Source organism: Canis lupus, chromosome 4 (assembly GCF_011100685.1).
Source record: "Canis lupus familiaris isolate Mischka breed German Shepherd chromosome 4, alternate assembly UU_Cfam_GSD_1.0, whole genome shotgun sequence".
Lineage (NCBI taxonomy): Eukaryota > Metazoa > Chordata > Mammalia > Carnivora > Canidae > Canis > Canis lupus.
Window position 1 is genome coordinate 63147657 of NC_049225.1, and position 14398 is coordinate 63162054.

General features: G+C 35.2%; 1 protein-coding gene across 1 annotated transcript in view; it reads right to left on the reverse strand.

The window, feature by feature from the left end:
- ITGA2 (integrin subunit alpha 2) overlaps nucleotides 1-14398 on the reverse strand; it is a 102199-nt gene that overhangs the window by 56340 nt on the left and 31461 nt on the right. Inside the window, exons 3-4 of the mRNA XM_038535122.1 lie at nucleotides 4496-4605; nucleotides 1945-2036 (exon numbers count right to left, since the gene is read on the reverse strand). Of these exons, the coding sequence (XP_038391050.1) occupies nucleotides 1945-2036; nucleotides 4496-4605 (202 nt within the window). The remainder of the gene's footprint in view (nucleotides 1-1944; nucleotides 2037-4495; nucleotides 4606-14398) is intronic.

Genomic DNA, 14398 nt, shown 5'->3' on the forward strand with positions numbered 1-14398 from the left:
CTGCTTAAGTTGTGATTAAATTGCACAGGAAATGTTACATTAAATAATATTAAAATTGCCAGATGTAAAAGGACACTAGATCTTAAAGGGCGTCTACAAAGTTTAAGATTTTGTAAAGCTGTGGATTAATTATTAAAACTTAACACAAAAGTGTGAACTTGCAAAAAGCAATTGGAAGAATAAAAGGGAACTTGTTTGACCCAGTTTAATTGTTGGTTGCTCAAAGGAAAAGCAGCTGTGTTCATATTTCATCTCAATGAATAAGCCATAATTTTTCCCCTATAAAACTGGTTCATTTTGCCAATTAGGGGAAAATCACAATTGATGCCTTTGGTTAGTTTACCAAATAATGGATAGCAATGATTGATTCTTATATCCCCATCCCCAAATTGTTTTTTAAATCACCTTGAAAAACAGTAACTCATGAAGTATTCAAGACTTTTTTTAAAGCAATGGAAAACAGCATTTAGAAGTTGAAATTAGAATGCCAATTGTTAATGCCAGAACTACATTCCTGCTTTAAGCCCAGAGCTTAATAAGTTTTTTTTTTTAAATGTGATGATTGTCAGTCTTTTCCACATAATTCTTAAGAATATCTTAAGATTTTGACCTTTTAGGTATGTAAAGGAAGCTTTGGCTTTTTTTGTTTCTTTCTTTTTTCCCTTCTCTCTCCCTCCCTCCCCTTTTCCTTCTTCTCTGCTTGCTACGTTGGTTATTAAGTTAATCTCTTGGGTTCTCTAGCAATTTTTAATTTACTTTATCTGGAGTTACACAATAAGAATTTTGAAGTACATTCTGTAATCCCTATATCTCAATGTTCCTCTTCCTGAATTTATTCAACCTTAAAAACAAACAAGCAAACAAAAAAAAAGACTTTAGAATATCATAAACCATGAAGATTCATTGCAATATTCATTTATGCTTTGAATAACACATATTATAAGCAATACCAGATGTCTGAATACCAATGTCTGAATACTAATATCTACTAGTAAAAATAGAATAACATTGTTAAAAATTGATATTTTTAGAATAATTCAGTTATACAATAGGCTTTTAAGTCAATATGTCAATGGTATAGGCATAACTAATGTAGAGTTAAATTAAGTGTTCTATGTTTATTTTAACAGAGCAACGTAACTAGGATTATCTATGAGCTGGTGGAAATGTCAGTAAGATTGGGTTTTTATTTGCCTTAAAAACTTTTTTTTTTGGTACATGATGGTTTTCATTTTTTTATATAGTCAAATCTTTTCAACAATTTCCTATATTATTTCTTCTGTTAGTTCTAAGCTCAGAAATTCTTCCATCAGAAAATTTCCATTTTCTTCCAGTTTTTTATATGAACTCTTTAATTCACTTGAAAGTATATTTGGATATACAAGTTATTAACTAATTAATTGTCCCCAGAGCACTTGTTAAAGAAGGTATTCTATCTCACTGACTTGTGATGTCTTTTCACAGCATTCTAGAGACTGAGAGTAAATACTAACCTGAAATAAGATGAGAGCCAAGTCATGAGTTAAATGATATCAGGGTCATCAATAGTTATAGGAAAGGATTAAAGACAGGAATACCCTTCAGCTTTGAAATCCACTCTTGGAATTAGCAGTAACTATCTCGAATATTCCTACAAGGAGAAACAAGGCCTGGAATTCTGCTATTATCAACAAATGTTAAGCACACTTTCCAAAGGCAAAGAGTTGGTGTTCCTTGTGTTACTTTTTTCTAGGAGGTTCTATGGCAATGGTTTTGCTGAATATCGTAAGAATTCTATACATCGACAGTATTTCAAGTTGGATATCCACTTTGCATCATTTATAAAACTCTAATATTTACTCTAATATTTAAATGTCAAGATTTGATTTGATAGGTGGGGTGGTAAGAAGACACTAACTTGATACTTTCTTGAACTGGATGAGAATTTGAAAGGTAAACACTCACAAGAAATCCTCCGGTTCCCATGTTCCTTGTGAGTGTCAAGCCAAGGCTCATGTTGGTTTTCATTTCGGTAACATTGGGAATGCTTGTGGCAGCTTTCAAAGGGAAAAAGATTTTAAAAAGTGAATCATTTATTTAAACTTGTTAAATTCCCCCCTCCCCCACACTCATGTTTATGTGTAGCATTGAATTTAGTGTCATATATCCAGAAGCTCACATTATATAATTAGATGTGAAAAACTGAGGGGCCTTCAGTGATCCAGCAGTTTGTACATTTAAATGTGTGAGGTTACAGAATGTAAGGGATCAGAGAGTGGTGTCTGCTTATAGGCATTTAAATTTAATTTTTTTAAAAACAAAGTGCTGCCCAAAGAAACATGTCTGAGGATACTATTTGGTCTCCAATTTGTCAACCCACTCTTTCCAAGGTCACGACTACTCCATCTAATGCTTTATTCTGGATCAGAAAAAAATATATCCTTAAAGTGTTACCCCAAAATGCCATACAGTAGAATCTGTCCCAAAGCATTAGTGAGTGTGTATTTTAAATGGAAATCCTGAGACTAGCTGTGTAAAATAATAAATACTTCCCCAACCTCCTCTCCTCCACTGAACTAGGGTGTCATCCACTGTATCCATTCTTGAGCTATGGAACACTGCAATTCTCTTCAATAGTGTTATTTATGCAATTCTCTTCAATAGTGTTATTTATTCAACTCCCTGCCAAGCCAACATTGCCACTTTTAATGGCAATGTTTTGGGGTTTTTTAAATAACTTTTTTATCTCTCTTGATCCAGGGTGATTGTTTTATTACCTTTATCTAAAGGTCATTCTTGGAACTCTTCCTTGTTCTCTTTCCTTTGTGTCTTCAAGAAGGGAGTAATTTTTCTAAGACTAATTTTCTCATGGACCAGTGATGTTAATTCCAACCAGTTAATTCTATTCTTAACTAATAGTTACTCCCTTTCATCACCTCCTTCTACTCTCCCTACAAATAAAATAATTTTCTTTTTATGAGGAAAATCTTCACTCAACCCTGCTACTCTACAGAACTATTTTCCCAATTCTCCTGCACTCTTCAACTTCTGGAAACAAAGGCCTACCTTTACTCATAGAACTTATTTATAGCCTCACATGCTCCTGAATTCTTTGTGACCTATTTTCTCCCCTCAACACTACTAGATTCATACTCTAGGCAAGATAGTTGCAAAGTATAATCTGCTGGAGTGCAGAAAGAAAATGATGGAGCTGCTCTGTGCATGTTTTTATTTAATTAAAAATAAATAAATAAATAAATAATTAGTTTCAGGATTAGAATTTAGTGGTTTATCACTTATATATAACACCAATGCGTATTCTTTTAAATTTATTTTTATTTAGTAATACGTCAGCACATGCATATAATTTTTTAAAAATAAAAAATATATACATTGACATGAGTATTCAAAAGTTAGAGGTGATATGATTCATTGGGGTGATAAAATATTCAAACTACATAATAAAACCTTTGAGAATTCACCCTTAATGTCTATATTTTTATTATTTTTAGAAATGTTATATAGATGTATATATGTTTATCATATATCTTACTTATGTTTTATATAGATGAGTGTTCAAAATGTTTGGAGAGCACTGATCTAGTTCCCCCATTATCTCCTTATATAAGCTTATGATCTGTACTCAGTCTTCATACTCTTCAACCTCTGCAGCATTTGATAGCACTGATACTCCTTCCACCTCATGTTTATTAAGCTCTTATTATATGCCAGAAATGATGCTAGAAATTAAGTATACAGAGACATATAAGACACATGCCCTTACTTCTAAGTCTTAATCACTGTTTTTGAATCTCTACTTTCCCTTGATTTCTTAACACCATATTTTCCTAATCCATACTTTAGTTTTTCAGAACTCTAGAACTCCTCAGTGCAGTTTTATTTTTTCATGATGATGATGATTCAGTTGAATAATTTTTTAGATGCATTGGGAAATACTGCATGGAAATATGACCTATTTAGCTTTTCAGTCTTGCACCTCTGATAATTTTTTGCATTAATAGAAAGCATCTGAGATACGGATAAGTAAAACAGCAATTCCAAACAATTACAAAATATTCCAAATAGTGACAGTTTTTTTTATTCAAATGCAATCAATTACACAAGACTAGAAACAGTGTTTCTCAGCATCTCTAAATGCAACACTAGTATTGACAGGTCTATACCGAATGGTTTGTTTGGAGGAGGGAGAGAGGTATGGATGGGCTTAGATTTCTGTAAATAATCAGCAAAATAATCCTAACCATTGATGGAAACTGGTCCACAGTCTAGGAGTAGATGGTCCAAGAGGCAGTACATTTCCCATGCATTAGGTCTTTCAGTTGTGTTGGAAATTTGTATACAATTCGATCCCACATGACTAAAGATATAAAGGCCAAAAAGCTATCTATATTTCTTTAAGACACACTATGGTTGATTTTGTTGTTATTTTTAGTTATATTTATAACAAAAGAGATCTTGTTATTTGTAAAAAATCATATTGCTAATTACCACTTACTTTCCAAATTCAGTTTTTCACATGTAGCAGCGGACAAATCAATAGGACATTTATACACATCTCCCATTCGGTTTTCAGGAAAGCCACTCCAAGGTGAACCAACCAGTAACCTAGAAATAGGAATTTTTTTATTAGACATAAATGTTAGCTATAGTTTCTTAAAGGTTAAACTGACCACAAAACAATGAAAAGACTCCCCACATTTAATTTCAATTTTTAATAAGAAAATAGTTCATATTTGTTCAACTATAATTTGTCCTTTTACCTTTTCTCTTAGCTGATCGAGATTCTTGATGAATATCTGCAATACATTATAGAAATAGAATGCAGGCCATAAATGTGATCTGCATATGTAATTTTAAATTTTCTAGTAGTCGCATTAATACAATAAAAAGCAAAAGTGAAATTAACTTAAATAATATATTTTATCTAACTTGCTATATCCAAACTAGTATGCAATCGTTATAAATAAAAATTATTAATGAGCTATTTGACATTCTTTTTTCCATACTAAGTCTTTGAAATTCAGTGTGCATTTCGTACCTGGAGGACATTAACGTTTCAAGGGCTCAGTAGCCACACATGGCTAGTGGCTGCCATCATAGTCAGCACAACTTTAAAGAATGAAACAATATTAAAGTCAAAAGCAAAAACTAACATTTATTGAGAACTTTTTTCATCTTAAGTGTTTTCATATGTTAACTTACTTAGGTTAATTTCATATGTTAATTTACTTTCATATATTAATTTACTTTCAGACGTTAATTTACAAATTTCATATGTTAATTTACTTAGCATATGAGTTATCTAAGTGGTTTTACTGTTTATTGCCTATATAAGAGGATTCTTAGCAAAAATAGAGCAAATATACTGTAGAGCTCTCCTTACGTGTAACATGTTTGTAGCCAGAACACAGGATGCAGAGGTTGGAGATTGGTGCTCACCTTCCCCTTTTGGTTAGTTTCATTGCCTACAGAACTTCTCCAACTAGACACTAAGGGTTTCCGGGTGGAAATACTCATCTAACATCTCTGGTCACAGAAGAATTGACAGGAAGAGCCCATATAACAGTCTGATCTTTAGAATCTTTAGTAGGCTAATTGCTCAGCAGCATCCAGTTACTAAGGACGCATATCTGATTCAATATTTTTTTCCTTGTCAAGGTTGGAAGATTAGATTAAACTTAAATTCTTTCATAAGCCCTCTGTATGAATAGTTTGTCATGATTGATTAAACAACATGTGCCTCACATGAAATGCTACAGTGGATACAAACAAAACAAAACAAAACAACAACAAAAAAAACTAAGGTGGGATCCCTGGGTGGCGCAGCGGTTTGGTGCCTGCCTTTGGCCCAGGGCGTGATCCTGGAGACCCGGGATCGAATCCCACGTCGGGCTCCCAGTGTATGGAGCCTGCTTCTCCCTCTGCCTATGTCTCTGCCTCTCTCTCTCTCTCTCTGTGTGACTATCATAAAAAAAAAAAACAAAAAAAAAAAACTAAGGTGCATGCCTATCTACTAAACCTAGTAAAACTGTTTAAAATATATAACAACTAAAACAATAACAATACAAATGAACAGAAAGATACGAATACATTCACCTCTGGAACAAACATTAAAATGATCAGAGGATGCAAAAATGGATGAAGGTGGCAGTCATCATTATCAGCAGAGGAAGAGTATGAATAATCACGGAAAGAGGAAAATACAGAGTATTTTGAAAGACAGTTAATGATTCACACAGTTAGTGAGAGTGAAGTATAACTGATCCTAAAGCCCAGGTGCTTAACCCTCAGGTTATTCTCCTTCTTCTTAGATGCAAGAGGGCCTGGCATAGGACCCAGATTGGGAAAACCATCTGGACAAATGGGCTGGGTTCCAGAATAATCAAGTACTGGAAACTGATGGTTAGGCCACACCTACCGTGATGAGGGTGTGGCTGTGTGGTATATAAGGAGGCTATGGGCTGGAAGGACACCAGCCAAGGTCATCTTGTAAGAGCACATCCATTCTGTGGGCCCAGGCTGTACTATTCATAATTTAGGTAAGATCAGATTATATTCAAATAGTACTAAATGTGGTAATTTGGGGGACCTCTATTGTACACATTTTCCTCACTATCCTCATCATCCATCCTCAAGGAACACATTGAAGGATAAAAGTTTAAGTGTTTCTCATCTAATTTAACCATCTTACTCTTTAGAGCCTTCAGCAGTAAAGCATCCACAGCTACCTATTTCTTAATGAGAAATCTCAAGGCTACTTGCTGTTTCTTATTGTCTCAGTGTTCCCTGGCTGCTCCCCCCACCCCTGCCTTGCTTCATTCAACCTCACCAAATCATTCAGGATTTGATAATCTCACATTCAGGAAGGGGTATGACATCTCCACTACTGCTGTGAGAGCTGTGGCCTCCTACGTTAATCAAATGTAAAGAAGAGAGAAAAAGAAGCATCTGCACAATTGTGTGCCTTTCAATAAAAAGGATGTGAGAGTATTTGTAATTCTCTCAAAGAATACATATGAATCTCTGGCAGCATTATGCCATATTAAACTCATAACACAGTAAACAATAGATAACACTGGAAAACCAGATCATTTTGGTGACTGGTTAAGAACAAGGGCGTCCTCCTCATCACATATGACTCATTCTTTAAACATGATGAACAACATTAGTAAGTAGCCTACAGGTCATGCCAGTGACTACAGAGAATGTTTCAAAGACCATTGCTAACTCCTTTATTGGCAACATTTCCAGTAGACTCTCCTCACTTCTACCCAAAGGCCCAGTGAAATTGTGGTTCCTGACAATTCACCCTTATAAGGAAAGGCTATGACATCACCAGTGGCTACTCCAAGTGAACTGTGACACTCTTACATTAATCAGAGAGGAAGACAAGGGAGGCTGGTATATTTATTTACAAAATCTTATGTAATCAGCTGTAACAGGAAGAAACATGCCAAGAGAGAATGTTACAAAGGTGGAGGTTAGTGAGTAAACCCTGCTAAGTATGGTAAAGCTTCTTTGAAGTAATGGATATAACTTAATCACAACCAGACAAAAGAGTTGCATGAACAATCGTGTGTGCTGATTCTCAAAACAAAATAAAATCCCAAGATATAAACTCTCTTTCATACAGTGAAACTGGGAATTCTTCCAAGATGACTTAAAATAACACTTACTGTTCAATTATCTTGTGGGGGAAATAGTGATTATGTAGAGTTCCAAAACATAGCCAATTTGCCCACCTCCAGTGGAATTCAAAATACTTTGTTTAGTTAGTAAACAGTATTTATGGTGGTGTAGGTAGTTTTAAACCCACAATCCAGGGGCTGTTATAAATATCTTCCTTTGGTCTGTGAGTCTATAAACTCTCCCAAGTGTTCCTTTAATGCTAGCAATTTTTCTAGAGATGACTGACAGAGGTGTACTTAAAATAGTAGGGCAAAACATGTTTTCTTTGATTCAACAATCGCTTATTGAGATCCCGTGGGGCTGAAATTTTGCACAACTCCAGGGGATACCATTTCCATATAAATAGTGTGCTCTGGTCTTGTTAAGTATGCAACCTGTGAGGCTGTACATGGTGTCCAGACCTACTATGCACCAGACTTGATTCTAGGCACTGGGGATACGTCAGTGAATAAGTCAGTCAAAAATTTCTGTTCTCCTGGAGCTTACATCCTAGTGGTAAAAGATAGAAAATAAAACTTAATAAGTAAATAAAACATATCCTGATGGTGATCAGTGATTTTTGGGAAAAATGAGGATAGTTGGGAGTGTGGTGTAGAGGGTGTTGTCATCTTTATTAGAACGGTCAGGGAGGGCTTCCCTGAGAAGGTGTCATTTAAGCAAAGAATTGAAGGAGGTGAAGGAGTAAACTATAAGACTCTGGTGGAAGATTACTAGGCCGTGGGAACAGCAAGTGCAAAAGCCCTGTGGTCGAACCTCAGTGTATGAGGAAGAATGTGGGAAGAAATGTGGTCAGATCGGTAATGGGGCCAGATCGCATAAGATTTGTATAACATTCTAAGAATTTGGCTTTGCCTCTGAGTGACATGAGAAAGCCATTGGAGAGTTTTTAGCCCAGTAGTGATGTGATCTGACATATTTTAGTAGGATTCTGAAGACTGCTCTGTTGAGAATTATTGCACTAGGGTAAAGGTGAAAGAGATAAAACACTTCAGAGGCAAATGCAAAATCCAGGCAAGATCTGGGGGCTCCTACGGGGCTGGTGAGAAGTGATCTTATGTTAGATATATTTTGAAGGTCGGGTCAGCTGGATTTCTTGAGAGGTCAGTTTTTAAACACACACACACACACACACACACACACACACACACACACACACACACAGTCAAGGATGGCTCCAAGTTTTCTTCCCTAAGAAACTAAAGGAAACCAGTGGTCATGATCAGATAAGGGGGATACTATCAATAGAGCAAGATTTTGAAATGAAGTGAGCTCAAGAGCTCAGTATGAGGTATTTTAAGTTTGAGATACTATCAGACATCCAAGGGGATATTTTACTTAGGATTAGAAGCTTATTGTACACATTAATGTAAGAAATTTCAAAGTCTATAGTATCTAAATATAAATACTATTCCTTATGTTGTTTAGTTCCAAGTCACTGAAATCACAAGGGGTCTTGTGAGTTCTCTATGGGTACTTGCTTCCTGCTTGTAATGTAAAAGGAGTTTATGATGCAAAGAAGTCACCTGTGAAGACATCAAGTCTTCAGGAAGGAGGAAGACAGATAAAGATAATTCATTTTTAGCTCCTGGTTGGGAAATACTGTTGTTAAAAATTTAATTGCTAAACCCTTTGGCATGTGTTGAAAGGCAATTTTAGTTTCTAAGCTTCATTATGCTACCTCTGACTCCTTCGGCTGCCAGATTGCTTCCTTAAATAAGGGGATGGCTAAACCCTCAAGGTCTTTCAGTTCACTGATGTGGAGTCCACCAACCTCATTATTGCTAAAACATCTTAAGCCTATTGTTCTGTTTCATAAAAAGCCTGGAAATTAGCTTTTGCACTGGAAGCAAATGAATCAAATAAAAGCTGATTCTGTTATGTTGACTCACCCAACACGTGGTTTTCCTAGAGTTAAAACCAAAAGTTGATATATTCAATTTAAAGCCTTGTGCTAATATAACTCCCACATCTTTGGAAGGGAAGGAATGATTTTAAGACCACCACATTTTTATAAGTTGAAGCTCTGAGATAGTACCTTTCAACAAGGCAGATGGTTGTTTTATTAATGATAAAATATGGAAAAGCAACATTTATAAACAATTAAACAGTTTATAAAGTACTTTTTATGTACACTCTTCTCTTTGATCCTTATAGAGGTCAAGTATTACAACTATTCCTGTTTTCCTATAAAAACCAAGTCTAACTGTCTAATTGGCAACAAAGTCTAGATCTGCACTCATGTCCTTTCATTCCAAAACTCTGATTCTATCATAGTAAGTTCTGCTTAGAACTCTTCTAGAGAAGTACTCCTTATTTGCCCATCTTATTGGCCATAAACAAATTAAACAGTTTCCACTTGTGCCACTTTGTATTCCTCAAATCCCTCTTTGGATACAGCCCAGTGGAAAAGTTTCAAACAACTGGCCACCAGGAAGGTGTGCATATATTAGCCCCATTCACTTGTGTAAATGAACTTTGTTCCAGGAACAGACATTCAGCCGTTAACACAGTGGAAAGCTTAAATTGTAAGACAAGCTAGTGAGGCATGGAGAATTTTCACAGATCATTGAAGGTCTCCAGACATTTGGGAGTAGCAGATCTATCCCCGATGCAAGTCACAAAAGATGGGTGTGTGTGTGTGTGTGTGTGTGTGTATGTTTGTAGGTATACACACAAATTTGTGTCCAGGGGCAAAGGGAGAAGCAAGTCAAAGCAGGGGATATTTAAAGTGCCTTTTCTATTATAGATTTTTTACTTATGATAACAGAGACCATGGAAAAATTTAGCCATACAGATTATTTAAACTTAGTGGAAAAGAAATGAACAACTATGGCATAACAAATATAGGTGGATCAACACCAGGGTGGTCCGTGGGGTTTTAAAAGGTACTTGGTTCACTATTTATTCTCCCCCTACTGTCTGCCTAGAGAAGGTTCTTGTTGATAGGAGACGTGCCATTTTGCACACCTATATTAACAGTGTTGAGTGATAGTTTAATTATATGGCAATAACATAATATTTATAAGAATATAAGTTTTTAAAGTGTAAGACTAGTCAGACTTCTAATGCCTTTCCAAAATCAAAAATTGGACTCTTACAAGTTAGTGAAAATAAAATGGAATGAAAGAACAAAAAGGAATTATATGTCATGGGTTTAAAATAAAAGCAAACCCTGAGAATAAACAAAGTAAGCATGTTAAATGGCACCGCCAGGATAACCTAATGGCAAGAGAATTTTATCTTTGGAAAAAGACATAAAGGATGATATTGGCTAATATTTAAAGGCCATAATGAAAGACAAAGACATGATTATTTTGGAAAAGGGATCAGAATAGCATTCTTGGCCAAGAAGAAGAAGAAATGGACTGAAGCTAATCCAATATGCATGGAAGCTAATAGATGACAGATGAGAACTGGTTGAGAAACAGGCAGTGGAGGGAGGTAGGGAGGAACTTGTTATTAAAAATCCTGATTTTTCTTCCTATGTATTTTTACACAGTGCTAAGGAGAGTGCCTCCTTATATGCATAGTGATTTTGTTTTTTTTAACAGTGGATATAATTTATTCATTTTTTTAAAAAAACTGGATATAGTTTATTTCTGTTTTTTTCAGTTTTTATTTTAATTTCAGTCAGTTAACATACAGTGTAATAGGAGTTTCAGGTGTATAATATAGTGTTTCAACACTTCCATATGACACCTGGTGCTCATCACAAGTGCACTCCTTAATCCCCATCACCTATTTCACCCAACCCTCTGCCCTCACATTCCTTCTGGTAACCATCAGTTTGTTCTCTATAATTAGAGTCTGTTTTTTGATTTGTTTCTCTCTCTTTCTCTCTTTTTTTTCCCTTTGCTTATTTGTTTTGTTTCTTAAATTCCACATGATAGTGAAATCATAGTATTTGTCTTTCTCTGAGTTATTTCACTTAGCCTTATACTCTCTATCACCCAAAAATGTCATTGCAAATGGTAAGATTTCATTTTTTGTGACTGAATAATATTCCATTATATATAAACTACATCTTCTTTACCCTCTCGTCAATAGATGGACACTTGAGTTGCTTGCATGTCTTGACTATTGCAGTTTATGCTGCTATAAACCCAGGGGTGCACACATCCCTCTGAATTAGCGTTTTTGTATTCTTTGGGTAAATACCCAGTAGTGCAATTACTAGATCATAGGGTACTTTTATTTTTAACCTTTTGAAGAACCTCTATACTATTTTCCACGGTGGCTGCAACAGTCTGCATTCCTACCAATAGTGCAAGAGGGTTCCCCTTTTTCTGCATCCTTGCCAACACCTGTTGTTTCTCATGCTATTGATTTTAGCTAACCAGGTGTAAGGTGATATCTCATAATAGTTTTGATTTGCATTTCCCCGAAGGTAAGTGATGATGAATATCTTTTTCATGTGTCTGTTGGTCATCAGGATGCCTTTTTTTGAGAAATAGTTGTTCATGTCTTCTGCCCATTTTAAACTGGATTTTTTTGGGGGGTGTTGCGTTCCATAAGTTTTTGTTTTTGTTTTAGTAGCCCCATTCCCAGTTGGAGCCCAAAGTGGGGCTTGAACTCATAACCCTGAGATCAGGACCTGAGCTGAAATCAACAGTCAGATGCTTACCTGACTGAGCCACTAGGCACCCTGAGTTTTGTAAGTTCTTTATATATTTTGCATACTAACCCTTTATTAAATATGTCATTTGCAAATGTCTTTTCCCATCTAGTAGGTTGCCTTTTGTTTTTTTTGATGATTTCTTTTATTATACAGAAACTTTTTATTTTGATGAAGTCCTAATAGTTTATTTTTGCTTTTGTTTCCCTTGTCTCAGGAGCTGTGTAAAAAAATGCTATGGCTTAAAGAGCTTACTGCCTATGCTCTCTTCTAGGATTTTGATGGTTTCAGGTCTCACATTTAGGATTTTAATCCGTTTTGAATTTATTTTTGTATATGACGTAAGAAAGTTTCTTACTTTTGCATGTAGCTGTCCAGTTTTCCCCACATCATTTGTTGAAGAGACTTTTTCCTGCTTTACTGAGGATTAATTGTATAGTTGTGGGCTTATTTCTCATTTTTTATTCTGTTCCATTGATCTATGTGTCTTTGTACCAATATCATACTATTTTGATTATTACAGCTTTGTAATATAACTTTAAGTCCAGAATTGTGATGCCTCCAGCTTTGCTTTTCTTTTTCAAGATTGCTTTGACAATTCAGGGCCTTCTGGGGTTCTATACAAATTTTAGGATTCTGTGTTCTAGCTCTGTGAAGAATGCTGTTGATATTTTGATAGGGATTGCACTAAATGTGTAAATTGCTTTGGGTAGTATAGATACCTTAACAATCTTTGTTCCTCCAACCTATGACCTGGAATATCCTTCCCTTTCTTTGAGTCTTCTTCAATTTCTTTCATTAGTGTTTTATAGTTTTCTAAGTACAGGTCTTTCACCTCTTTGGTTAGATTTATTCCTAGAGCACTTTTGTTTTTGAAGTACGTTACCTTTTTTTTTTTTTTTCCAACTAAACTACAGATTTTATTTGGATTTTACCAGTGAAGTGCTTTACTTTTATTCTTTCACAAGGTGCTCAAAACATTCCAGTTTGATAGGGATGGCCCTCTCTGTACTCCAGAGAGGTTGTAGACTTTCTCTAAGTCACCCAGCTAGCAGTGGGGAAGCTGAGGGTAAAACCCTTGTGCTCTGGCTCCTAATATGACAAATATCTATCTATGAGAGAATGAAAAGATAGATGGTGACTGTCATCTCTGTCCATGCAATGCTGTTTTGTAACAGAGATTTTCATTCAAAATACTGAATGAAGTTGATATTACTTTATAAAGTTTATATGACAATTATAATTTAATATTTTTTATAAATTCCAATTATTTTCTGCCACTCTCCTCCTTGGATATTTAAAAAAATATGTATGCTTGGAACATTTCATCTTTGTTTTGCATTAATCTACTGTATGCATATTACTTCTTAGCTCTGTAATCTTAGGCACACTACTTAAACTTTCTAAGTCCGGGTCCCCTCATTTGTAAAAGGAGTAATAATACAGCCATTGTGAGCATTATGCATTTGGCAAAGAAAGAGTCCTCAGTACTTTTAAATATTGTAAATATCAGTAAATACCAAATACTGTTATTCCAACCTATATATGACATAATCTTTGATATGTGTATTGAATTGAATGTTTCTTATTTATCTAAAATTCTCTTCCATATATCCTATAGACAAGTTGGTACATTTGTAACACACTTAGAGCTTTATTCATATTTTTCTTAGTTAGAAAGTTAGAACTATAATATAAGCTCATATATAAATGGAATTTTTTATTGGCCATAATATATGTTCATTATATTTCTCTTCTTTTCTTAAACAAGCATGCACTAGTCCTTGCTGACACAAGAAATTACATCTCTTCCACTGGAAATACCCCTTACTGCCAGACAGTTTTGGTTACACAAGTGACTGTTCTAAGGTTTTTGAGTCATATAATGAGCTCAGACTATTCATGCGGCAGGCCTTCGGATTAGACAGAGACAGTACATAGCACCATAAGCTTCCAGGAAATGACTTTAAACATATCTCAATCCTTTGTATAATTGCTTCTGATAAGAACTGCATCATCTACATTGGAACATCCTGTGTGTATGATGGAGGCCTCAAAGTGACATTGAAGGGAGAGCAGACCACAGCTTTACTT